The 25,269-nt window shown below is 37.0% G+C and overlaps 1 protein-coding gene across 1 annotated transcript; it reads right to left on the minus strand.

Moving 5' to 3' along the window:
- Positions 1-325: 325 nt before the first annotated feature.
- LOC130087634 (B-cell receptor CD22-like) lies at positions 326-11,861 on the minus strand. The gene is made up of 13 exons (XM_056254042.1): positions 11,789-11,861; positions 11,028-11,414; positions 10,547-10,864; positions 10,123-10,386; positions 9,941-10,031; positions 9,657-9,708; positions 8,892-9,048; positions 6,362-6,745; positions 3,398-3,784; positions 3,011-3,274; positions 2,834-2,927; positions 2,700-2,742; positions 326-572 (listed from the first exon to the last, which is right to left on the minus strand). The coding sequence occupies exons 1-13, from the start codon at positions 11,859-11,861 to the stop codon at positions 348-350; spliced, it is 2,739 nt and encodes a 912-aa protein (XP_056110017.1). The 3' UTR covers positions 326-347.
- Positions 11,862-25,269: the final 13,408 nt, after the last annotated feature.

Below are 25,269 nucleotides of genomic sequence, written 5' to 3' on the forward strand. Positions count from 1 at the left end.
ACAAGTTCACAGTTGATGTCAAGTTTTGGCTTACAACCAGGGTTAGGTGCTTCTACATCAGTGTTATTCACCTGTCATTTCCCTCTGATTTTAGGGATAAGTTATGGGTAGGGTTACTTTTAAGGGTTAAGACTCAATTTTCAGACATTTTGTTCCAGGGTCAACAAAATATGATGATCCAGGAACATGGCAAAATTATTAATTTTTTTGAATTAACAAAGTAACCAGCAGACATATTATCATAGGTGCCCAATAAGAGCATTTAATATATACAAATTATATTCCTTTTAGATGCTGGGGTCTGTATTATTTCACTTAGGCAATGTTACATTTGTTTGTCCATTTGCTCAGCACTTTTGATTCTTGTTGTTTCTCCCTGTCACTTGAATCTCAGCATACTCTGTCTGTGGGCCATTGTTTGAGTGTTCCCTTGTCACGTCGCCCGTCTGGAGTTTGGAGAAGTCAATCTCTCCATAGTGGAGATCATCAGTTTCTTTCTTTTCACTTTTCTTGCTGATCGGAATGGAACTGTTAGCATAGATAGCCACCATGTCACTGTTTTTATCTGTAGCCTGAGGAAAATAAGTAATTTTAAAATGATTATTTTTGAAATCACTTTCATTCTGCTGCAAATTAAGTGTTGTTTGAGGAGATCCTATAATGAGTGAGTTTTTAGAAGATTAGAAGAAAACAATTTACTTTTAACAACATTCAGTGACTCTTTCTGGAGATTACATTGGTACAACAATAGGTGGCGACGAGGGACTGTCTTAATGAGTGAATCATTGATTCATTCACTCACTCAACTTAATCATTCATTTAGGCTGCATCCGAAAACTTAGGCAGCTGACATGTTGCCTCGCTGCCGTAATGGGCAATGACTCTGCAGACAGCGTTTGCGCACAGAGGTATACCTTCTGAAACTGATTTTGGAAATAAAGCGAGTGTTGGTGAGAACTAAACAAATATTTAATAATTACAGTAGTAATTTCTCGCTAGAAAGGACATCAGAAGTGGAAAACATTGGTCAAAAATGTACATTCACACACAAACTGACCAGCAACTGGAACTTTCAGACGCCATCTTTCTTTTTCTAGCTTAACTGTCACCAAATGGAACGCACAGGATTGTGGGATATCAAAGGCAGCAAAGGATACATCTACGCTGCCTTCAAAAATCGATCAGATGAAGGAATCTCAGGAGACAGGAAGTGAAGCTAACATTGGATTCGGACGTGCATTGATGCCTTCCTACCTTGGAATGCGTCCTCCGAAGGCAGCTTTTTTAAGTTTTCAGATGCCGCCCTAACTTGACAGCATCTGAAATATATATATATATATATATATATATATATATTTACTATATACTATATAGTAGGTGAAAAACCGACTATGTGACAACCCAGCCAACATTTGTATGTGGGGCCCATATGGGTTCGAAATGGGCTGAAAAATGGGCCCCATGTAGGATTGTCCGCGGGTTACATAATGGCCCCATTTTAATTGCCCAGATGAATTTTATGTAGGATTGCACTTGGTACTAGGTGGGACCCAAGTGGGCAACATGCACAAGAACCATCTCGGTCCCAGCTTTAACCCAGACGACATTTGTGTGTGGGGCTCATGTGGGTTTGAAATGGGCTGAAGAATTGTCACTGTATGGAATTGTCCGCAGGTTACATAATGACCCCATGTTAATTGCCCAGGTGGATTTCATGTAGGATTGCACTAGGTACTAGGTAGGACCCAAGTGGACAACATGCACAAGACCCATTTCGGTCCCAGCTGCCAATATTTCAGCCCGTTCTCATCCCAAGGCGTCATATACTGACGCTTTTGCCAAAGCGTCTATATCCAACGCACATGGCACCCTTTAGCGTCAATATGAGACGCAGATATATATGGCGCCTCCTAGTGGTCTAACCCTAACACTACCCCAGACCTAAACCTACCCATAACCGAAGCGTGTTATATTGACGCGAAAGGGTGCCATGTGCGTCGGATGTAGACGCTTTGGCAAAAGCGTCAGTATATGACGCCTTGGGATGAGAATGCGTTGAATATTTGTATGTGGGGCCCATGTGGGTTTAAAATGGGCTGAAAAATGGGCTCTGTATGGGATTGTCCGCAGGTTACATGGCCCCATGTTAATTGCCCAGATGGATTTCATGTAGGATTGCACTTGGTACTAGGTGGGACCCAAGTGGGCAACATGCACAAGACCCATCTCGGTCCCAGCTTAAGAAGTATGTCCGAATTCACAGTACTCATAACAGAGTAGGCAAAAAGTACCCGGATGACCTACTTCTTCCAGCGAGATTCTGAAGTGTGCATTCGATGGACACTTTACTATCCATGAGGCTATGGGAAAGGATTTATGAATGGCAGTGAAGCGGCACAACTGAGCTGGTAGGCCACATGATAATGACAACATACCGAATGTAGTATGCCCGGATAACATTCATACTAAACACATTTTTTATGCGATTGTGAAGTAAGTACTTATTCAAAAAATGTTGAATTGCGAATTGCAATTGCAATTGCAAAGGTAAATTCGGTGGTGATTTGTTTGGAACATTTTTGTTGTGGACAAAACAACTGACAATATTTTGGTTAAAATGTAAGTTACTTGATGCTAATGTCTTGTTTATTTAACTTCTTTTTCATGTCTTTTAGTAGGACTCTTATAAAAAAACCTACCTGATCTCTTCCTATGACATGGGCCTGACTTGATGTCTTTATTCTGTTGTAAAAAATAAACAAAATGATCAAGTAATTAAATAATTTAATTAATTAATTAATATACATATATATTTCTATTATTATACAATTACCTCATACAGTAAAAAAATACTGCAGACAACAGAACAAAAGCCAAAAGTCCTCCTGTACAACCATATATCACACGCTGAGAGAATGCACTCTCTTCTAAAATACAACAGAGTTAATCAGGATTGTGTTTTAAACAGTATTCATAAATCCAGTACATCTGAAGCCAATGCTTCATTTACCTTCAACTGTGAGCTGGATCTCTGCTGATGACTGTTTTCCATGATTATTCTGTGCAATACAGAAGTACGATCCTGTATTATTATGAGTTACGATGAAACTGATCTTCTTTGCCCAAGCTATAGCCATCTCCTGTCCACGTTTGTACCAGGTGTAGTTCATTTCTCTTGATGGACTGGCTTTGCTCTTGCAGGTCAAAGTCACATTAGTGTTAACAGAGACTGAAGCAGATGGATCGATGGTGATTCGAGTTTCTTTTGGAGGAACTTTGATGGAAACACAAGCAGAGTAAGTGAACTTAAAGTTAATAATATTATTCTCGATATTAAATGATAACATTGACCTAATCACATCAGGATTATGAGACAAAACTATTCCAAATCTCTTACACAGGACTCGTAGCATCACGGTGGTCTCCACAGTTGAGTCTTTAGATGATTTTCTTGGATATGTAGCAGTGCAGGAGATGTTCTTTCTGTGATCCATGTATGAAGCTTTGAAGGTCATGTGTGAAAACACTGACTGGGTTTTATCAGGTTTCTCCTGTAACTGAGGTGTAATGTGGGCAGATTCAGGGATGTAAGACCAGGATATTGTAGGAGGTTGTTTTGGGCAGGGGGCTTCAGCGGAGCAGCTCAGATTGACTGTTGTGTTCTCCATTACTGGTTTTAGATCAGTGGGTTTAAGTTCAGGAGGTTGTGGTGAATCTAGGGAAATGATTGTAGACATCATTAAGGAATACATGCAATGCATAGTCATGTTAGAGAGTGGGGTTTAGTACATTTGTGTTGTTGTGTTGTTGTTAATGGTGATTTAAAGGGAGCTATTTTAACGATTGTGGCAAGGGGGCGTGGTCTAGCGAAGTCTGTGACAGATACAACGATCTAAGCACATTTTCTAAACCGCCCAGCGCAAGTCCACTTAGGGTGTGTCCAAATCCACTTTTGCTAGTTTAATGATGGGAAAAATGGTCTAAAAGGGTTGTCCATATTCTCTTAATGGGTGTGTTTTGGGCGTAACGTGCAAAAAAACAATGAGGGCCCTCCCATCTCTTTATGTGACACTCCCACTTTCCCCTTGACCATCTTTGCATATGCATGACACGAAAAGCGCATTTTGCCATTTTCAGTTCCCGCGACAGGCAGTCTGCGCTCTCATCTCGGTGCGTCCCGTTCGTACATACCTCGCCATGGTTTTATGCGCACTTTGCGAAACAAATACGCCTGAAGTGAGCGCAAAAGCGTTAGTACATCTGGCCCTCAGAGTCCAATTTCCCATTCGCTTTAAAAGCCAGTTGCGCTCGCGCCATGGCAGATTCGCTATTTACTAGGGCCGGGACTCGGACAAAAAAAATTCATCTAATTAATTAGAGGCTTTGTAATTAATTAATCGAAATTAATCGCATTTTAATTGCACAAATATTTGACCTGAGAACAGGGAGAAGTAATTTTTTTACATGGATTTTTAGTATACCATTGAATAATGACTGAATACATAAGCTTAAGCAACAAAATATTGTTTATTTTTGTTCAACAAAGTCCAGCAGACCAGTGCAATTTTTGCCTAATAGCAATAGCGAATTATTCCTTGTTGCATAGCTTGCACACAACCATGCTCTTATCGATGCTTCCATCCGTTCGTTTTTTATAGCAAAATTTCCCATCCACAGGGCCAACCAAAGCGGTCTCGTCAGCTTCTTCGTTCATGTTCACTGTGGTTTGTTGTTGTCTGCATGGTTGTCTGAAGTCATCATGAACGATCATGAACGCTAGTTGGTGCTCCAGTATAATCGGTCCGCCGAAACTCATCCAGTGAGAAACGTTCCGCGGTGCAAAAATAAGTGTTTAACGTGTTATTTTTTGTGTAATTAATTAACGCGTTAAAGTCTGTAATTAATTAATCTTAATTAACGCGTTAAAGTCCCGGCCCTACTATTTACATGACGCAATTTGCAAATGGAAAGACTGAATGCTTCTCTATCGAGGAAACGGATCTGCTCGTGCACGAGGTTTAAGCGCGCAAGCAGACCATCTACGGGACAAGCCGGATTCCACCATATCTTTATGTACACAATAATAATCTTTTACATTGTAATCCTTTTATTTTTTAATATTGGGCATGTTTCTGTGCTGCCGCGCGTCTCTGTGTATGTAATAAGCAGAGTGTACGCGCGTTGTGCACCCGCCTATAGGAGCATATTACTAATGTGCCCTTTAAATAACAAAAAAATACTGCGCCAGTGACTACGTTTACATGCAGCCAATTTTTGGGTTATGGTCGGGTTAAGGTCACTATTCGGGTTTCTGAAACATTAGGAATAACCCGTTTACATGCGAGCAGAGAGAGTTTCTCCTGTATACATGGAATTGCAATATCCCGATGCGACGCACGGTTAGCGTGAAGACGTACGGACAACCTTAAGACGCAATATGCGTCATTTCCGATTCTTCTTCCTGTATCCAAAGACAACAACAACAGCAGCAGCACGCGGATAATGAATAGTTCGGGGCAGATGGCGATCGCCTTTGTTTGCGCTTAAGTGCTGGTACTGACCTCGCTCCAAAAGTATGCTGTGCTGCGTCTCGCCATGTTTACTTCCGGTATACTGCACGCAGGTTTTTGTATGCGCCGAGAAGTTCCTCTACTCAAAAGACCAAGATTCTTTGCGAATAGAACATGCGCAGAACACAAATCACTATGGGGATATGCCGATGCGCGTTTACATGACCAAAAATTCGGGTTAGAAAAGGGGTACCCCAGGTATCATATCCCGGTTTTTAAAATCCGGGATATAAGCATATTCGGGTTTTTGCAGGTTTTTACATGGCCGTGCCCGGGTTATTGCTAATATCCCAGTTTTGAACGGGTTATTGGCTGCATGTAAACGTAGTCAGTGACTTTAGACCAGGTTTTAGTTGGTCAATGGCACAGTCTATTTCAGTTACCTCAAAATAGCAATGTGCCTAAATACACCTCGTTTTCAGAGCAGCACGCCCATGGGTGCAGATGCATTTGCTATTTAAACAACGTGGTGTGGGACGTGAAAATGATAACGTGTCGGGCTGAAACTAACAAAAAACACTTGCGTCGCGCTTGGCGCTGCATGATAGGGCCCAGAGGGTTACTTGGCCCTATTCATGAAATAAGAGCAGAATGCATTATATCTAGACCTTCATGTCACAGTTTTTTGTACATATCGTAAAGTATAAACATGAATTTATTATCATTATATACCAGCTACCAATTATGTAATTAAACTAATATTTTCATGTCAGAAATAATGATTCTTCTCAAAGGTAAAAAAAATTCCACTTTGGTATGTAGATTTTCTGTTCAGTGGAGATGACATTTACCTTTGACAGTGATCCTCACAGTCTTACTTGAATCTTTAAATGTGGCTCTGAACACATTTGGCTCCATTTCCAGTCTGAAGAAGTATAAATCTGAATGATTCATCATGATGTTATAGAAGACAGTTGTGCAGTTCCTCTCACTGAGATTTCCAGTCATCTGTATGTCACTAAATCCTCTTATGGTTTTGCTGCTATTAAAAGCTATTAAACTGTCTTCATCAGCAAACTGGGATTTGTTTTTTAACCAGATTCCATTAATAGATTTGGCCTTGTTACGTTTGTCCTCAAAACTGGAGATGGTGAATGTACAAGGAATCTGCACACAAGAGCCTGTCAGAGCTGTTACTGTCTGAGGCATCACTGCAGAGTAGGTATTACCATCAGCTGAAACATAAAAACACATTAGTAAAGCTAGAGATGTGAAGGAATGAGCATTTGGATTTAAATTTCTATCAATGCACATTATAATTATATTCATCCTCACTCATAATGAGAACAACGATCTACCAACCTGAGCAAGTATGTATCAATACAGAGCTGATGAAAATGAAGGAAGTGATCTGGATTCCTGCCATCAGGGTTTGTGGCGAGGATGACATTGGACTCAACAATAGTGACAAATTAGTCCACAACACCATCACAGTACACTTCATCACACATACAACATACAACATAAAAAACATCATGAACATTTAACAACTTCACTGCTCTACTATATTTGTTAGATTGATGATATAGAACAACGAGTTGCTATATTTTCACTGCTAGACTCACACAGATACATGTATTCTGTTGTATTGATTGTTTATTTTATTCATCCACTGTAAACATTCGTGTTAAATAAGATGTCGTAACATCAAAATTTACAATTTATGACCATATATTTGTTCTGACTCCATCAGCCTGACTGTATTTGGTTACATGAGCAAAAGTGATACATTTGAGCTAAAGACAAACATGATTGATTTTCATTCACTTAACTTCATAAATACATAAGATTATACCAAATTATTTCCTCATTGTCCAATTATTATTATTATTTTAATATTAATTCCTGGAACAGAGTTACTTGATTCAGTAAAACTCACAGGAACTAACAGTCAGCTACTAAAAATTCTCACCACTAGCAACTCAGCTCTCGCTGTTTCGGTTATTTACAGATAATGTGTGAACTGTGAAATAATGAACATGTTGGTGATCAAGTTATAGCCCAGTAAGCCCACATAAGACATAAAAATGTATTGTGTGCGAAAGAAAGGTAAAAGATTCAAATCTGTAAAAATTCTTACCTCTCAAAAAAGTAGTTTTACTTATAAGAAGCAGAAGTGCCTAAAACTGTCCTCTTTGTGGCAACAGCCTTTTGACCTGTTTCATGACATGACATTGCAAAACACCCCAATGTAATGTCATCAAACAGGAAGTTTTTTCAAGGATAAATAGGGGGTCTGCCTTTGTAAAAGATTTTTGTAAAATGCACTTTTCGTGCACTTTTAGAGTAACGACGAGCTACATGCTCACGATGTTAGCTAGCTTGGAACATCTTTTACACTGTACAGGTCAGGCAGCCTCACACAAACGTACTGAATAACACATTTTTAATCATGATTAAAGTCTAAAGTAGTGAAAACTTACTCTCTCTGTTCACCACAAATTCACATAGCTTACATCTGTATGATTAGCTCCGGTTAGAGGAATTTCCTCTCTGTTTATTTTTAGCTAGCAGTCTTAAGCCACAGAAGTACCCTATATGTTAACCAATTGTACAATACATTATGCATTATTTTTTTGATCTTCTTTGACACTGAATTAACTATGATTAACTGACTGATTTAACTAGGACATTAACAGTTAAAAAGAACCAAAGCCCTCCTACATAACCTAGAAAGTATCATTTCTTTACAGAAATGCAACAACAGAACATATTATATGTGACTATAATATATAGTCCCCCACCCCCCAAAAAAACCCTTGACCTTGTGGCTACTCTTTTTCCATCATGAATCAGTCACTTTAATTCATATCACAAAAGACTGTTATAAGGTAATGACTCTCAAGTGTGCTGCAAAAATGTTTCTTGGTCCTCAAATCTCGTTCAATTCATTTTAGACATTTTTATTAGTTCAAATGTTGTATGTACATTTGTTTTTGCAACAAAGTAACAGAAAAATAGGCATACTGAGAAAAAGTTTATACATTTTTCAGTTACTTTTCATTATTAAAAACAAACAAAAAATACATACAAACAAACCAAACAAACAATGAAAATAGAGATAAATGCAGTCACTCATTGTTTTTAATGAAATACTTGTATTCATCAGAAAATATAAAGCTATAAGAGGAATATATTTGTTCACACGAGAAGACATAGCCTAGAAATATATAAGCATTCAGAAATAAAACATTTGTCTTTTTTTGCTTTGAGAAGTAAAAAATTATATTTTCACCTAAGCATAAATGTCCTCAGGCACAACACTGATGGCTTTTGTTTTTTTGTGTATCATGTGGACCTGAGAATATACTACATCTGAACCTTCTTCATGGTCGTCTTCTTCGGTTTGGTCTTTTCCTGTATCGTGGTCGGTCTTACGCTCACACACACTATAATCATCAGAGATCGTGTTGTCCTGGGTGGTTACGTTGTGGACATCATCATATGTGGAATTCCTGTAAATAGTTTTGTCCTGTGCCTAAAAATTAAAACAAATTTTTTTTGGTGTATATATATACCAGCATTTCAAACATGAAAACTCTAGGAATAGTTAATGGATGACTATGTTACTGCTAAGCACGCTGCTGCTACTGTAGAGTATGTACGGACTTGCTACTGCTAATAGATACATAGACATGCTATATATTAATACAAAAGTTACCGTTTACTGCACTTTGTTATTCTTGGCTATTTATGAATTAGAAGTCTTGCACATTCACAGAAAAAGCTTACTTCCACAAAGCAAAATAAGGTACCTATGGGAAGCAAGCTAGCAAGCTCATTGCCTGCAGAATCTGCAGAGGCCGATCAGTTTGAGCTACTGTTAAATGATGTGTTTGCTAGAAATTACATGTAAAGGACCCATCAGCCTGCACCATCCAGAGTTTCATGACTGAACTATGCGATTTAATTTGAAAATAAATAGAATTTAGTTATATTAGATGTGTATTAGAAAGTTATTATTAAGAGAGGCATGCAAAATGTGCAGGACCAGAATTGAGATCATCTGCTTTATAGCAATGACAATGATCTATAAAAATGTTTTTGTGGTTGTTTGTGCAGTGGTGTTTGAGGAAGTTCACAAACCTGATGCAAGGAATCTTTGTCTCCAACAATGTCTCCCCTGTTTGTCCTTGTCCTGGTCATGTGAGAGGAAATAAATAATTAAACTGAAAACTTGACTTGACTGTGCATGACTGAAGTGCTTTAATAGCTGATCTGATCCCTGTATTTAGTCAAACACTAGCAACTCTCAAAACAGTGAATGAGGCTTAAACTAACACAAGCACAATGCTGAATACATCTTAAAACTGGCCTTTTCAAAATGACATCAGCGATGATTAAGTAACTGAAACTGTTACTAAATTTACCTTGCACAAAACCCAAGAGCAGAGAGCGTGAGCACTGCCACAATTCCTCCCACACAACCAACAATCAGAGGCATAAAGTGTCCATCTTGTCCTATAGGATATGAAATGTTGTATTTCAACTGATCTTCATTGCTTTAGATCTGTAAATGTCCTTGTTTTTTACATTTAGACTGTAAACTCACCTTCAACTGTGAGCTGGATCTCTGCTGATGACTGTTTTCCGTGTTCATTCTGTGCAGTGCAGGAATACCATCCTGCATTATTTTGAGTTCCATTGAAGGTAATCTGCTTTCCCTGAGCTATAGCCATCTCCTGTCCACGTTTGTACCAGGTGTAGTTCATTTCTCTTGATGGACTGCCTTTGCTTTTGCAGGTCAAAGTCACACTAGTGTTAACAGAGACTGAAGCAGATGGATCGATGGTGATGCGAGTTTCTTTCGGAGAAACTTTGACAGAAACACAAGCACATAAATAGGGAAAACAGTAAAATACCTGTGCATTAGACATTTCTAGGAAGCTAAACACCAAATTCTGTTTAAGCAGCACTTTGTGCATTTAAGCACGCACAGGGCTATGTTAAAGGAAGTAAGCAGTCAAATCTCTTACACAGGACTCGTAGCATCACGGTGGTCTCCACAGTTGAGTCTTTAGATGATTTTCTTGGATATGTAGCAGTGCAGGAGATGTTCTTTTTGTGATCCATGTATGAAGCTTTGAAGGTCATGTGTGAAAACACTGACTGGGTTTTATCAGGTTTCTCCTGTAACTGTGTTGTAATGTGGGCAGATTCAGGGATGTAAGACCAGGATATTGTAGGAGGTTGTTTTGGGCAGGGGGCTTCAGCGGAGCAGCTCAGACTGACTGTTGTGTTCTCCATTACTGGTTTCAGATCAGTGGGTTTAAGTTCAGGAGGTTGTGGTGAATCTACAGATATAAATGAGCTCATCACACGTTCTTAGTGATGTTTGTTAATTATGTAAATAATATTTACATTTAAATGTATTTATCTATTAAATTTATCAAGTGAATTATAAGTGAAGGAAAGCATAAGAACCTGTATGTTAAAGACAGTGGAGATGACACTTACCTTTGACAGTGATCCTCACAGTCTTACTTGAATCGTTAAATGTTGCTCTGAACACATTTGGCTCCATTTCCAGTCTGAAGTAGTAAAAATCTGAATGATTCATCATGATGTTATAGAAGACAGTTGTGCAGTTCCTCTCACTGAGATTTCCAGTCATCTGTATGTCACTAAATCCTTTTATGATGTTTTTGCTGCTATTAAAAGCTATAAAACTGTCTTTATCAGCAAACTGGGGTTTCTTTTTTACCCAGATCCCATAAATAGATTTAGCCTGGTTACGTTTGTCCTCAAAACTGGAGATGTTGAATGTACAAGGAATCTGCACACAAGAGCCTGTCAGAGCTGTTACTGTCTGAGGCATCACTGCAGAGTAGGTATTACCATCAGCTGAAACATAAAAACACATTAGAGCATTTTAATTTAAACCTTAGAGAGGTAAAATATTTATATGTTCTTAAAATAAAGGTTTTAAAGATTTTTTTCATACTGCCCTGGATCACAACAAAAGAGTACAGTACACTGACATAGGAAAGTCAAGCTCCAAAAAGGACAAAACGGCACCATAAAAGTAATTATGACATATATGACTTGTGCCCTGTATTTAAAGTCTACTGTCATGATAGATTTAAGGGTCTTAATTTTCTTGTCCTTTGCCAATCACATGGCTGCACACTATTTTCCCTCTTGTATCAGTAGACGTTTTGCTGGTAAATGTGATTATTTAAAATAATAATAATAAACTGAGTGTAATATGGACCAACCTGAGTGAGTGTGTAGAAACACAGAGCTGATGATGATGATGATGATGAAGGACATGATCTGGAACACAGACATCACTGGAGCTCTGACACAAACAGGAAATGACCTAAATATACAACAAATTGTTTTTACTCTGTCCACAACTGTAATCAATGAATTGTACCTTCAGCTTATGTGTTACTGTGTTTAACTAAAGAGATTTAAGCACTGCAGACTCTTCCATGATTAATATCTTTATTAAATAAATAAGTCTTATTATGAAATTAATGTTTACAATATATTTCTTGTGATTTATAGTTTTAAAAATGTCAGTTTACAAGAGACAAGCCTTACCTCAGAACAGTGTAGTCAAAGAAAAGCAGAAGTTTATGAAGATGTCTTCCTTTATGCGAGATCTCTTAAACACTAATAGTGACGTGATGTACTCTTGACGATCTCCCAGCAGCACTACAGGACGAGATATTACCAATCAGCCTTTGTTCATTCTGTGCTTAAATGTTTGTCAGTCGTTTAAAGAAGATGGAAACCATAACACAAAATGATGCAGATAAACTCCAATACAGTAAAAATGTTTATTGGGTCATATCAAACAAGGAAAGACAATGCATGAATGTTTGTTTGATATTATTGATAAATGTTAGCATTTGCACACTCATTCATTGCTTATTGTGTCCTCTGTTTTTGCTAACTTATTTTTCGTGCTCATCAACAAAACTAACCATAACTATACTAACCAACCATGACACATCTATTGAATGCAGGGGAGCTTCTTCAGAGCTGCCAACTCTCACACATTGACCGCGAGACTCACACAATTGACCCTTTACACACGCGCTCCCGCCACACATCCTTTTTCTCACGCCTAGAAAAATCGCAAAGCAAAGAGGACACTGACACAGACAGACTAGACAGAGAAGATTACCTTTGATATGGAACAAATTACGGAGCCCCTAAAGGGACGTGGTGGTGGAAAAAATTTAGGATGGGAGAATTTTTTTTTTTTTTATCTTTTGCGTTCCCTCGCAAAAGTTTTGCGTTCCCTCGAGAAACTTTGCGTTCCCCCGAGAAACTTTGCGTTCCCTCGCAAATATATTTGCGTTCCCTCGCAAAGATATTTGCGTTCCCACGCAAAACTTTTGCGTTCCCTCGAGAAACTTTGCGTTCCCTCGCAAAAATATTTGCGTTCCCTCGCAAAGATATTTGCGTTCCCACGCAAAAGTTTCGCGTTCCCTCGCAAAGATATTTGCGTTCCCTCGTAAAGATACCTGTTGTGTTCTCTCGCGAGTGAGTGTGTTCTCGCGAGAGACTTCTGCGCGGCGGTTCGCGCTTGTATCACAGCATCACTTGAGTGATCTGGATGTACGCACTTTACAGATGTTATACTTTTATAGAAGAATAAGCCAAACTTCCATGATCACACTCAGCACAAAGCTGTAACAATTAACTGTTGTAGCTCTGCGTCTGCGATGGAGGACGATCTTCAGCAGTTTCTAAGGTCACGAGATGTTCCAGAAGAGGACATCATCCACATGAAAAGGGACAAGGTGAGTAATGTTTAATGGAAGGTCTATGGGCCTATTAGCTTATTTTTAAATGATAGCTATTTTAACGAGGCAACCAAAGGTGTTGACATGTATCCAAGTGTAAACATTTAATATTATCCTTAAAAACCAAAGCCGCATGTAGGCCTATATAGGCTATTTTTGAATTATTACTGCTAGCCAGGAGGCTGTCAGATTATCACCACAGACCAATTCATTTCACCTTCGTTGCTGAATCAAAATTGGTGTAGGCTACAGTAGGCTACCTTAAGGGCACTAGTAATAATAGTATCATATAGGACAGTTGTTTGCACTCCCCTGCAAAAATAAGAGGGATCATTACAATTGCAATGTTTTTTATAGGGCTGTCCTGATAAAGCTATTATGTAACATACTTGCATCTATTCCACCATAACTTAAATGAGACAAATAAGCATGTTAAAAAATGTGCATTCCTCTGGTTATGATGGCTGACTTCCTACATGATCAGTGACTGTATTTTTTGTGAGTTCATGAGGGCAGGAGAGTGCTTTTAGTGACAGTCCTAAAGGTCAATGTAAAAGCTTTAAATTTGATGCAAGCAGCTTCAGGTAGCCAGTGGACGGGTACAAGTAGGGGTGTGACACGTACAACTATTACAGAGCATACAAACAGTCATTGATCATCAACAAGCAACATATCAAAGTCACCAAGATGATGTGAACTTATGAACCCTTTCATTGGTATAATTCAGTTTATATTTTGTTCAAATTAATTAATTATTAGGCATTGTTATTATGTATGTGGAATAGATGTAAACATATGTCATGTAAAATAGCTTTATCAGGGCAGTACTAAATACAATTTTTGTGATCCCTCTTATTTTTTAAATACTAAATACGTTGTAGAGTCTGCAGGGGTGGGTACCAACATATTCACTCAACTGTAATCACCAGTAGCTACAAGTTAGTTAGATTAACTATACCCTGAATGTTAATATTGAGCCCCATTTTAGAACCAGGATGGCATGTAGATAAAGACATGTGACTTGCTGTAAAAAAAAAAAAAAAAAAAATCTAGACTGTGTTAACATATTATGAGTTCCTGAGTGCATTTATGTTTTTTCAAGAACCAATCTATAAAATTAGATCTTCTCTGCACTTTCAGATCGACAAGTCTGTGCTCTCTGTCATGACTGATGAGCAAATGGCAAAGTATATTAATTCATATGGTGACCGACTGGCTGTCCTCTCCTTCTGTCAACAAACAGCGGCCTGTTCGGATAAAGAATCTCTGTTACAGAATTTGAGAAATAAAATTGAAGCAAGGAAACTGGGATCAAAGTCAGCTAAAACTTTGAATGTTAAAGCATGTGTCTTCCCTAAGGAAAAAAATTTATTGGCAAGACACAAAAATGCATCTGCAGAAAAAACCTCCAGAAGAATTGAAATTGGATGGCTTCACTTCTGCCATAATGGATACCAACAAGTGAGGACCGGTAATGGTGGTGGCACTAGACATGTGACGGTTGAAAAAAAGACAACTGTCTTACAAATCATGGAAATGGGAAAGAACCTTTTTTTCCCAAATGGGCAGTCACCAAAAGGTCCAGAAACAGACTTCACTTTTCGTGTTTGTGATTTTAAAAGAAACCAAATTCCCATGGATAGCACTGTTGGACATCTGTATGAACAAACCAAACTGAAAATGTTGAGGTTTTACATTTGCACTAAACAGGAGGTGTGTCTCACAGACATAGAATCTTTATCTGATGGAGAAAAAGAGGAATATAATGAACACTCAACACTTGGATTAGACAGTGATACTGAGAGACCTGCTGCAAAACTGTTATCGCATGGATGTGACAGTGATTCTGAGGATTCAATCACACATTCATTGGATGACGGACTTTTATCTAAAAGAGACACCAAGAGGAAGGTTAGTAAAATCACACATTTTTAAATACAGTGTCAGAATTGTTGTAAATGTGGTTAATTTAGCTGAGTGGCTATTAATATCACTAATTTAGCTGAATTGCTGAGTTAATCATTTAATGTTATTGCATGTTCTTCAGAGAACTAGAGAAATGGAGGATGTTCCACAGAGTGGTTTGACTTTAGAGACCATGGGAGTAGAAACACCCAGCACTTCACACAGCTCCCTTTCATCACCAAATGTTACCAAAAGAACATGCACAATCCAAAGACTCACAAGCACCTCAAGTGACGAGGAGACTGATAAATTGTGGAATCAAAGTGTGCAGCAACCGAAGAGTCCACAGCATTCACATGAGCTCTGTGATGTACAACGAGGCTATGAATTCATTGACTTGACGGATCAGATTCCTCCACTACACAACAACATAATTGAAACCCTTGGAGATGATGATGATAAGGAAGACACAGTTGAGTGGAATGAAGGTGATGAACTTGGACAAACAGATGAAGACCAAGCAATTGTGATGACATGGAATCTGAACGAGAACATCATACTGGTAAATGTGGTCCTAATATACCAAATGTCTCAGTATAGATGTGAAAAAAGGAAATATTCAGACTAACAACATTAAATGGGAGTTATAAAATAACCTTAAAACTACAATGTATATCTCAATTATAATAGAAAATAAATCTAGGGGGCTTTTAAGGTCACAATACATACAATGTCCCCAGCTTTGTGCTTCTCACTCATCACTAGGCAACTGTTACATTATCTACAGTGACACTTTATGTTTTTGTAACAATGTGTCTCACTTTTATGTTTTGCATGTTTATTGATCCTCCAGAATGCAGAGCTGAATGAAGCTGAAACTGAGGCATCACCACTCTCAAGTAATCCTGTGCTGCTGGTAAGAGAGTCAAAATGTTGCATGTCATGTGGAAGCCCTTTACATAATAGATAATCAGTCCCAATATACCTGCACTGTCAATTCAAAATACACAGAATTGCATATTTTTGTAAGATTTTACTTTTGTTTGTTTCGATTTTTTGTGTGTATATTACACAATAAGGAACAAATAATATACAAAGACTCTATAGATCATATACACAAGAACAAACGGTAACACTTTACAATAAGTTTCATTAGTTAACATTAGTTAACTACCTTAGTTAACATGATCTAAGAATTAACAATAATTCTATAGCATTTAATCTTAGTTCATATTAATTTCAAAATTTACTAATACATTATTAAAATTAAAGGTTGTATTTGTTAACATTAGTTAAAGCACTGTGAAAAACATGAACAAACAATGAACAGCTGTATTTTTATGAACCAACATTAACAAAGATTAATAAATACTGTAAATGTATTGTTAATTGTTAGTTCATGATAGTAAATACATTAACTAATGTTAACTAGTGAATCTTATTGTAAAGTATTACTGAACAAACCATATAGGCATGTTTTACAGGAGCAGTTTTAAATGAAAATTCTGTTGTCATTCTATGCAATTACGAAGAATGAAGACTGGACTGTGTCAGGGAAATATATCTTAAGTCATTACTCAATTGTCAACTCCAGTGTCCCGTTGTTAACAGAAAGTACATGAAAATCTTTTATTATATACAGTACTGTAGAAAAAATCTTAGGCATGTTAGTATTTTCAGTAAAACAATGGTTTTAAGCCAGTTATTTATATCTTTTGCTGTAGTGTGTCAGTGCATGTTGACTCGGTCTGAGATGCTGAGATCCGATCATGCCGGCTGCTGTCAGACTCCTTATGCATACAAAAACCTCACTGGATTATTACAATTAATGTAAAAAGGAATGTTTGGAAATGTTAACTGATATTTCCTACTGACACACTACAGAAAAATATATAAATAACTGGCCTAAAGCACTTTTTTGTGGGTGGAAATACTAACATGCTGTTGCACAGTACATATATAGGCCTAGTAATGTAAAACATTTGGAAAACTTGAAACCAAACTAAAATGCTCCTAAACTAACTACAATAAATGATCAAAAGGTTATTTTACTGTTTTTCTCAATCGCTTTGGCTCAAATGGGACTTTTTTTCCTCACAACAAAAGGTTCAGATTTTTAAACAATTAGTTTCATGTTCATATCAGATTTGAATTTTTTATTGATTTAAGCAAATTGCATGTGTTTTAGCATGTGTGTAAATTAGCAATTTGCATAATAACTAAATGCACATGGCTTGTTGATCAAAACTGATGAGTTGATTCTCAATGAAACTCAAACTCAATGTCAAATGTCAAACTCTTCACAACTTCTAAACAATTTTACCTGAAAAATAAATGTTACATCTTGATTTATTCTGAATTATTTTTAAGTCATTATTTTATTAGATTATAGGAGGCTGGTGATGCTACCACAAATCTTAGTCAGGATAGGTCAAACTAAAGGCGCATATGAACGGAGCAGTAGGCACGTCATCGGAAGACCTTTTGATTTCTGTCACTGATTTAGCAAGTTGTACTGAAGTGGCTAAATAAACGACACTTTTTTGTACGAGTGAGCAGTAGGCAACCGACTTAAGAGGTATTAGCCAACCCTGCATCCACTGACTAAAGTCAGAACTGACAAGTTTGTGTCCGTAGGATCCACGATCAGGCCGACGTGATCTCGATGTGGCATTGGGTCCATAATGAATTAATAATTGAAAGTATTGGATACTCAGAATAATCAAAGATCTAAATTAAGTCATAAACAATATTTATGATTATTTTCTAATAAGGAACACAATCTAAATTTGATAATCATTTGAAATTGGAGTCAGTTTAAGCGTAGAGCTAAAGTAATATTGAAACTAAATTCTAATAAATTAAGTGAACTTCACTGGAGTTGGATTCCGGCGTGGCCTTTACAAAATTGACATTAATTATATAGTATATAAAGCAGTCAATGGCAATAAAAAAATAGATAGAAATATATATATATATATATTTATACTGTATATAATAAAATATTTATTTTCAGTTATTAATTTTTATAACAAATAAAAAAACATCTAAACATTTTGACCAGTGTGGCTCACATAATGATAAAAACACTTTTTACATTTTTAAAGTTTTTTTTAATTAATGCAAGGTTTGCGTTCTAGAGCCACCAGGCACTGTTGTTGTGAGCGGGCCGGGTTTTCTGTTATAACGGTGTCGTGTTAGCGCCCCCTAAGGTAATAACTAATGATCGTTGTGACGGAAGTGAATCAATCAATACTAACTTTAACTGGACAATAAATGTATTCTAGCTGCTGTAAATCCAAAACAATCTCTGTTACCTTAATTTCCTATTATCACTGTAAAGCTGCTTTGAACTCAGGTGATGCTGCACATTGGTGGTGGTTGAGGTGATTCCCCCCTTCCATGTATAGCGCTTTGAGCACCCAGAAAAGCGCTATATAAATGTAACGAATTATCAGTTTTGATGAACAAGCCAACTTATTGTTTTGTGGGGGAAAAAAGTCTAATTTGAGAATTGAGCCAAAGCGATTGAGAAAAACTGTAAATGTTTTGGGTAAGTAACAACATTTTGCAGACATGCAATATACTGTAGAGTTCTGATGGTCCAGCAAACAGTTATGACAATTGAAATGACAGTTTAGAGAATGTTAAGTCTGTTTTGTGCCAAAGCAATACCAAAGCGATTGAGAACAAGTGTAATTATAATTTTGATACAGAGTATATTTTAAAAGTTGATTACTTTGTAATTTGTCATAATTATATATAAATGTCTCACTTTACAGTGACACAAAAGAAAATCTTGTTCAGATTAACTGAAATAATTGTTTGAAAATTTTATAATATAAATATTAATTTATAAATAATAATTTAATAATACAAATAATAGTTCTAAATGATTTTTACCTTTTTCTAGATGGGTAGCGAAATGCCTTCAGCACCAGAAGATTTGCCATCACATTCAAGAAACCATCTTTCTCCTACAATTTCATCTGGAAACTCAGCAAATCCAAATCATGTGCATGCTTTAATACACAGGGTAAAGGTTGTAGAAGATCTTTTGGCTGTGTTCATGGATAGCAGCATAATTCAATCTACTCTGAAGATGAAATTTGTAAATGAGAATGCTGTAGATGATGCTGGAGTGTCCAGAGAAGTTTACACTGCATTCTGGGATCAGTTCCTTGAACAGTGTGAAGGGGAAGATGAACGTGTTCCTAGACTAAGACCAGATTTCTCTGAAGCTGAATGGGAGGCAGTTGGAAGGATTTGGGTAAAAGGATTACTTGACCTCGGTGTACTGCCAGTGAGGCTTTCTAGTGCTTTCATTTTAGCATGCATGCATGGAATTGACTCAGTCAGTGATGATGTCCTGATGTCATCTTTCCACTACTACCTCTCTTCGACTGAACGATCTGCTGTTGCAAAGGCTGGTCAAGGCACACTGGAGGAATGTGATGAAGAGGATTTGCTTGACCTCTTCACAAGAATGGGCTCTCATTGCATCCCTCCAACAAACACCATGAAAGTTGCCATACAAACAATGGCTCATAAAGCAATTCTTCAAGAGCCCAAATATATAATAGATTGCTTCTCCAAAACCATGCCATTTGCACTGCTGAATGTACCAGACCAGGAAAGTCTCCTGTCTCTCTATGACACAAAGAAGGCCACTGGCAAAAAAGTGGCACAGCTACTTCAAACATCACAGGTAATTCTCTCTCAGAAAGAACAGATCGTATTCAATCATCTGCAACGTTATGTCAGAAATGCTGACCAATGCAAAGCAGAAAAATTTCTACGCTTCTGTTCTGGTTCATCTGTCATATGTGTTGCTCAAATCAAGGTAAGCTTCAATGCAGAATCTGGCCTCAGTAGAAGACCAGTTGCTCATACTTGTGGAGCTACTCTTGATTTACCATATACTTACAGTTCTTACCCAGACCTCCGCACAGAGTTTGATAACATTCTGTCCAGTGAATACTTTGAAATGGACATCCTGTGAATTTGATGCTGGAATAGGTTTTAGTCATTGTAATCAAGTTCTTTTGGTAACTTGACAGCCTGTAGTTATTATAAACTTGCTGGTAACAATCTATGTGATTTTTTTTTTTTATGCGGAAAAGAACAGCATGCTACATTCAACAGCAGTCTTTGGATAACATTTAATTTAAATGGCCCCTATAGTATTAATATGTTTTACATTTGATTTTCATAGCATTCAATTTACTTTTCAAATAAATTTGGAGTTTTCCAATAAGTGGTCAGATTTTCTCATTTAAAGCTCATCACCAGAGCTGTTAATACAGTTTTATTGCTATTTGTTAGAGTGGTATTGTTGTTGCATGCATTTTGTTTACACACAAAAAAAAACACTTTAGTATAATATTTAGAAATGTACTCTACAGCTGCAAAGTGCTGAATTAAAACAGATGGCTGATCTTTTTTTAATCTTATGGAATATCACTTTTGTTATTAGTACAGTACAGAAAAATTACTCTGAACAACTTTTTCTGTTAATTACATAAAATTCAACCACAGACAAGTGGTCAGGTTTTTCTTTGAAAGTACATCACTGCAGCCATTAATACTGATAAATTGTTATTTGTTAGTGTAATGTTTTAATTGAAAATATACTGGAAATGTTAACAAATGGCTGTAATATTTTCCATTCTATGCAATAAAACTTTGGTTGTTGGTAAGGAAAGTTCTCTGAATCTTTAACCTCTTTGTTTATTCCATAGTTTAAATACAAAGTTTACATGGTGTTACAGGTTCAAATGTGTGTGAAATAAACAGCTTTCCCCAATAGCTTTTATGTACATTTATAAACTTTGTAAACAAACAATTTTACACATGTTGGTTTCATTTTTTATGACATTCATGTATTATGAAATTCATGTATTGTAATTCTTTATAAAAACTTTCTACAACATTTCAGGATGCCCCTGGGGACAGTATTGTCTACAATGTAAGCTTAATACAATACAATACAATGTAAGTCAGACTATAAACACGTTTCAGATAAAAAGGACCTTGTAGTTTTTACAGTAATGCCCTGATCACATCTCTTAAATGCATGTATAAGTTCACAGCTTGATATGGGTCACTTGGAAGGTTCAAATGAGAGTCAGAAATGATAATGTTGCACAGTTCATTTACATCTGGATCGCATGGTATGGGGCGTCGGAAAGTACACTCATTCTTGCAAATTTTAATACTTTCAGTGTCAGCTGAGGTGAGGAAGTCTCTGGTGAGATAAAGTTCAGGCAGTCCATACATCACACTGGGCCGACCACTGGGGTTGCTGATGTTCTTTGATGGCCTAATAGTGTGTGCATTCCAAACCTGTGCAGTGTCATCCAGCTCATCCTGTAAAACATTACAATAATAATGATCAAATAAATTTGAATTAATATAATTATTTACTTAAAAAATATATATTATGCCTTCATTTACCCAGTGTCTCATTGTTTCAAACATCCAGACATCTAAGGAAAACAAGATGGTGGATTCTGCACTGATTATCCACAAAAAACAAGTTTAGTCATACTGCGTTAATGTGTAACCTGTTTGGAACAATGTGACGCGAGTAATGACATAATTTTGCGCACGCTCTCTCTCTCTCTCTATCTCTCTCTCTCTCACACACACACACACACACACACACACACACATAGAAGCAAGCATCAAAACATAATTTCCATTGCACTCACTTGGATGAGTCCCATGCAGCAGAACTGGAGCAAACTTTTGTCCAAGAATTCTCCATTGAAGTATCCGTTGTCTCTGAGATGAGCAAACAGGGAAATCCAGAATTCCATGCATTCCTTGCGCAGAAACCCCCACCAGTACTCGATCCTTTGGTTGGCAGTACTTGCACCATCCAAATAGCTGTCAAGAGTTTCATCAGCGTGAGTGATGTGAAAGAAACGCTGAAAGTCTCTAACATGACCATTTTCGGTTCCAAGATCCCCCCTAACAACTCTTGGGCATCCTCCCAAACGCTCCACCGCATCAATATAGTAACTGCCTATTAGCTTTGGATCGCTGCTAGTTGTGTATGCATTAAGCCAGATAATCTTCCTAGAAAAGCCGTCAATGCAACCATTAATACAAATGCCATACGGTTTTAACTTATCGTATGAGTCCAAATGCCAAATAAAGTTGGGTCCCTTAGCAAAGTAGTTGCGCCGCCTGAGACGTCTGGCTCTCCTCACTGCAACTCCTCTAGGGTCCAGTTCCTTCAGCACCAAGCGCACATCCTCCTTTCTCACACGCAGACCCTTCTCTCTGCATTTGGCGTACATCCATCGGTACCCATGAAGTTGCCCAGAGAACTGCAGTTGATTACGGATGAAATCAACAAGGTCCGCTAAGCTTGAGTAATATTTTCGTCGAAACAATCCTCTTTCGCGTAATATCCTTTTCAGGTGTCTTTCACTTGTGACAAAACCGTGCCTCGAACTAAGCACTGACTGTATATCTTTGTATTTGAGTCCAAGTTCAAAATAAACCTCTATAAACCCCTCCATTGTGAGCATACGGAGCTTTCTGAACCACTGCCAACGTGTCTGTCCGAGCTTTTCTTTTGCGTGGGAACGCAAATATCTTTGCGAGGGAACGCAAAACTTTTGCGTGGGAACGCAAATATCTTTGCGAGGGAACGCAAAGTTTCTCGAGGGAACGCAAAAGTTTTGCGTGGGAACGCAAATATCTTTGCGAGGGAACGCAAATATATTTGCGAGGGAACGCAAAGTTTCTCGGGGGAACGCAAAAGTTTTGCGAGGGAACGCAAAAGATTAAAAAAAAAAAAAATTCTCCCATCCTAAATTTTTTCCACCACCGCGTCCCTTTAGGGGCTCCGTACTACTTCACAGCTCTCAGATTCTGTAAATTTTATTACGAAATTCAAACAATAAATACCGTTTTGGCGCTTTTAAATGTGACAGATCGCTGTAGCGCCTCAGGCCATATGGCACGTGAACCGACCATCTCTCTTCACAAGTTAATAGTAAATAAACACGACTGAGCAATAGGTGTGTGTTGAAAGATACAGTAACTTACCGAAATGTATATGCTTCATGAGACATACTGTAATATCGACCAATCAGTGTTTTTCAACCGCGGAAAGAGGTCAATAACCCTTTAAGGTACTACTCAACCATTTGGTAGACCACACTTAAAGTCACTCTATTTTATTGAAAAATGCATCAAGCTTAACTCAACCTGAATGAGCCATCTCTACCGTTTGGTGTAGTTGTGCAATGATAAAAAAATCCACTAGATGGCACTGTGTCTGTGAGCAGCATGCCATTTCAGTGTTCCTTCAAACAGCACATGACACAGCGAAAATTTGCTCCTCCTTTGATGACGCATATCGGCGGGACTTTTAAAGGTAAGACTATTTGGTTGACATATTATCGTTTCAGAGGAGTTGTTAAACAGAATTATGTAACTTAATTAAACAAAAATAAGTCTTATAAGGGTCAAATAATTTTTTTTAAACATGCTCTACCAAACGGTTGAGTTGTCCTTTTAAGGTAGTAAAAATTAGCTAATAAAATTAGCTAATGTTGGTAAAATTAGCTATTTACAATGAACAAAAGGGTTAGTGTTGTTAAAATGATTAATTTTAATATTATTCAATTACATATTTGATAAAAAATATTTGATCAATATCATTTTTTCAGCATTTCTGTACTGTATTATGGTAAATATCAAGAATACATTTGAAGAATTAATACCAATTCTGGTGTTACTATTAATTTCATAATTTAAAATTGACTATGTTTGTGTATTACTATATGACTAGCATTGTAAGAGCCATCAATAGCAGCCATCAGATTTTTTTATTGGTCAAGAAAATGCACTTATGACTTGTTCTTAATGTTGTTCTTTTATTATGAACAGACGTCTCAACCGTTTGGTAGAGGATTGTATCTAAAATACTGTAAGGTCTAATTAAATTTTTTTTTTTGATTGTTGTTATTGTTATCATAATTGAATAAAAAATGCAAAGAAATAATTTTTCCTTTGCTTTTTTCATGGTGCGTACCTTAAAGGGATAAAATAGCTGGAGTGACTACAATGTCACATAACGTTACATTTACCTCAGGAAAGCCATTTAATGACCATATAGCACGCAAGTTGGCTAGAAAAAAATAGTATTTTATAATATTTTTAGTATTAGTATAAATGAGTATTTTGCTAATGCACTATATTACATATTTATTATATTTTTTACTTTGAAATAAGTAAATAAGTAAAATATTATAAAGTTGTTGCAATAAAACCCACATTAGGCCTTTAATTTGAGGTGTTATTTTTAACCTTCAATAATACCAGCTGACAGGGCTCTCTGTAGTCTATGTTAACAGCATTAGGTGCGATTTTCTTTCTTGAGAAAAATTAGCATCTACTGTAGCCTATGTATAATATGTATCCAAATAGAATCAAGATCGGAATAAAACCACAATAATTAAATTGAAATTGTCAAATTTGTATCAAGCAATAATAAAAGCAGTAGCCTATACCAATTATTGCACCATGTCCAGTGGCGGATTTAGCAAATTGGGGGCCCAAGGCGAAGGTAGTATGGGGCCCCCCATCCGATCTTTAAAAAAGAACGAAAAAAAAAATTCAGATTTTTTTTTTTTTTTTAAATAAACTATTACATGGCACTTTCTGGAGAGTTTTGTGCAAAGAAATATAGAAAAAAAAGTAGGTCTAGCAAGTCTTATATTTCTGTAATTCACAGAGATCAAACACAAATATGCTGACTGAATAGATTGCTAGTTGAGAAACACTGCTTTAATTAATGTTTTTTATGATGACTTTGTGAAAGATTAACTAAACAGCATGAGCCGTCTTCCTGCTGGCCAATAAGTTATTTGGCAAATTTCATTCATACAGATCTGTATTATGCTATAGTTTTTGATAGTGTTATACATTTCTTACAGATAATCACGATGATCATTGCGTTTGTCTTACCGAATGTCGTAGCTTTATGCAATTACAGTTTGTCTATAAGC

This window comes from Rhinichthys klamathensis, unplaced genomic scaffold, assembly GCF_029890125.1.
Source record: "Rhinichthys klamathensis goyatoka isolate OS25496 unplaced genomic scaffold, OSU_Roscu_1.1 h1tg000110l_1, whole genome shotgun sequence".
Taxonomy (NCBI): domain Eukaryota; kingdom Metazoa; phylum Chordata; class Actinopteri; order Cypriniformes; family Leuciscidae; genus Rhinichthys; species Rhinichthys klamathensis.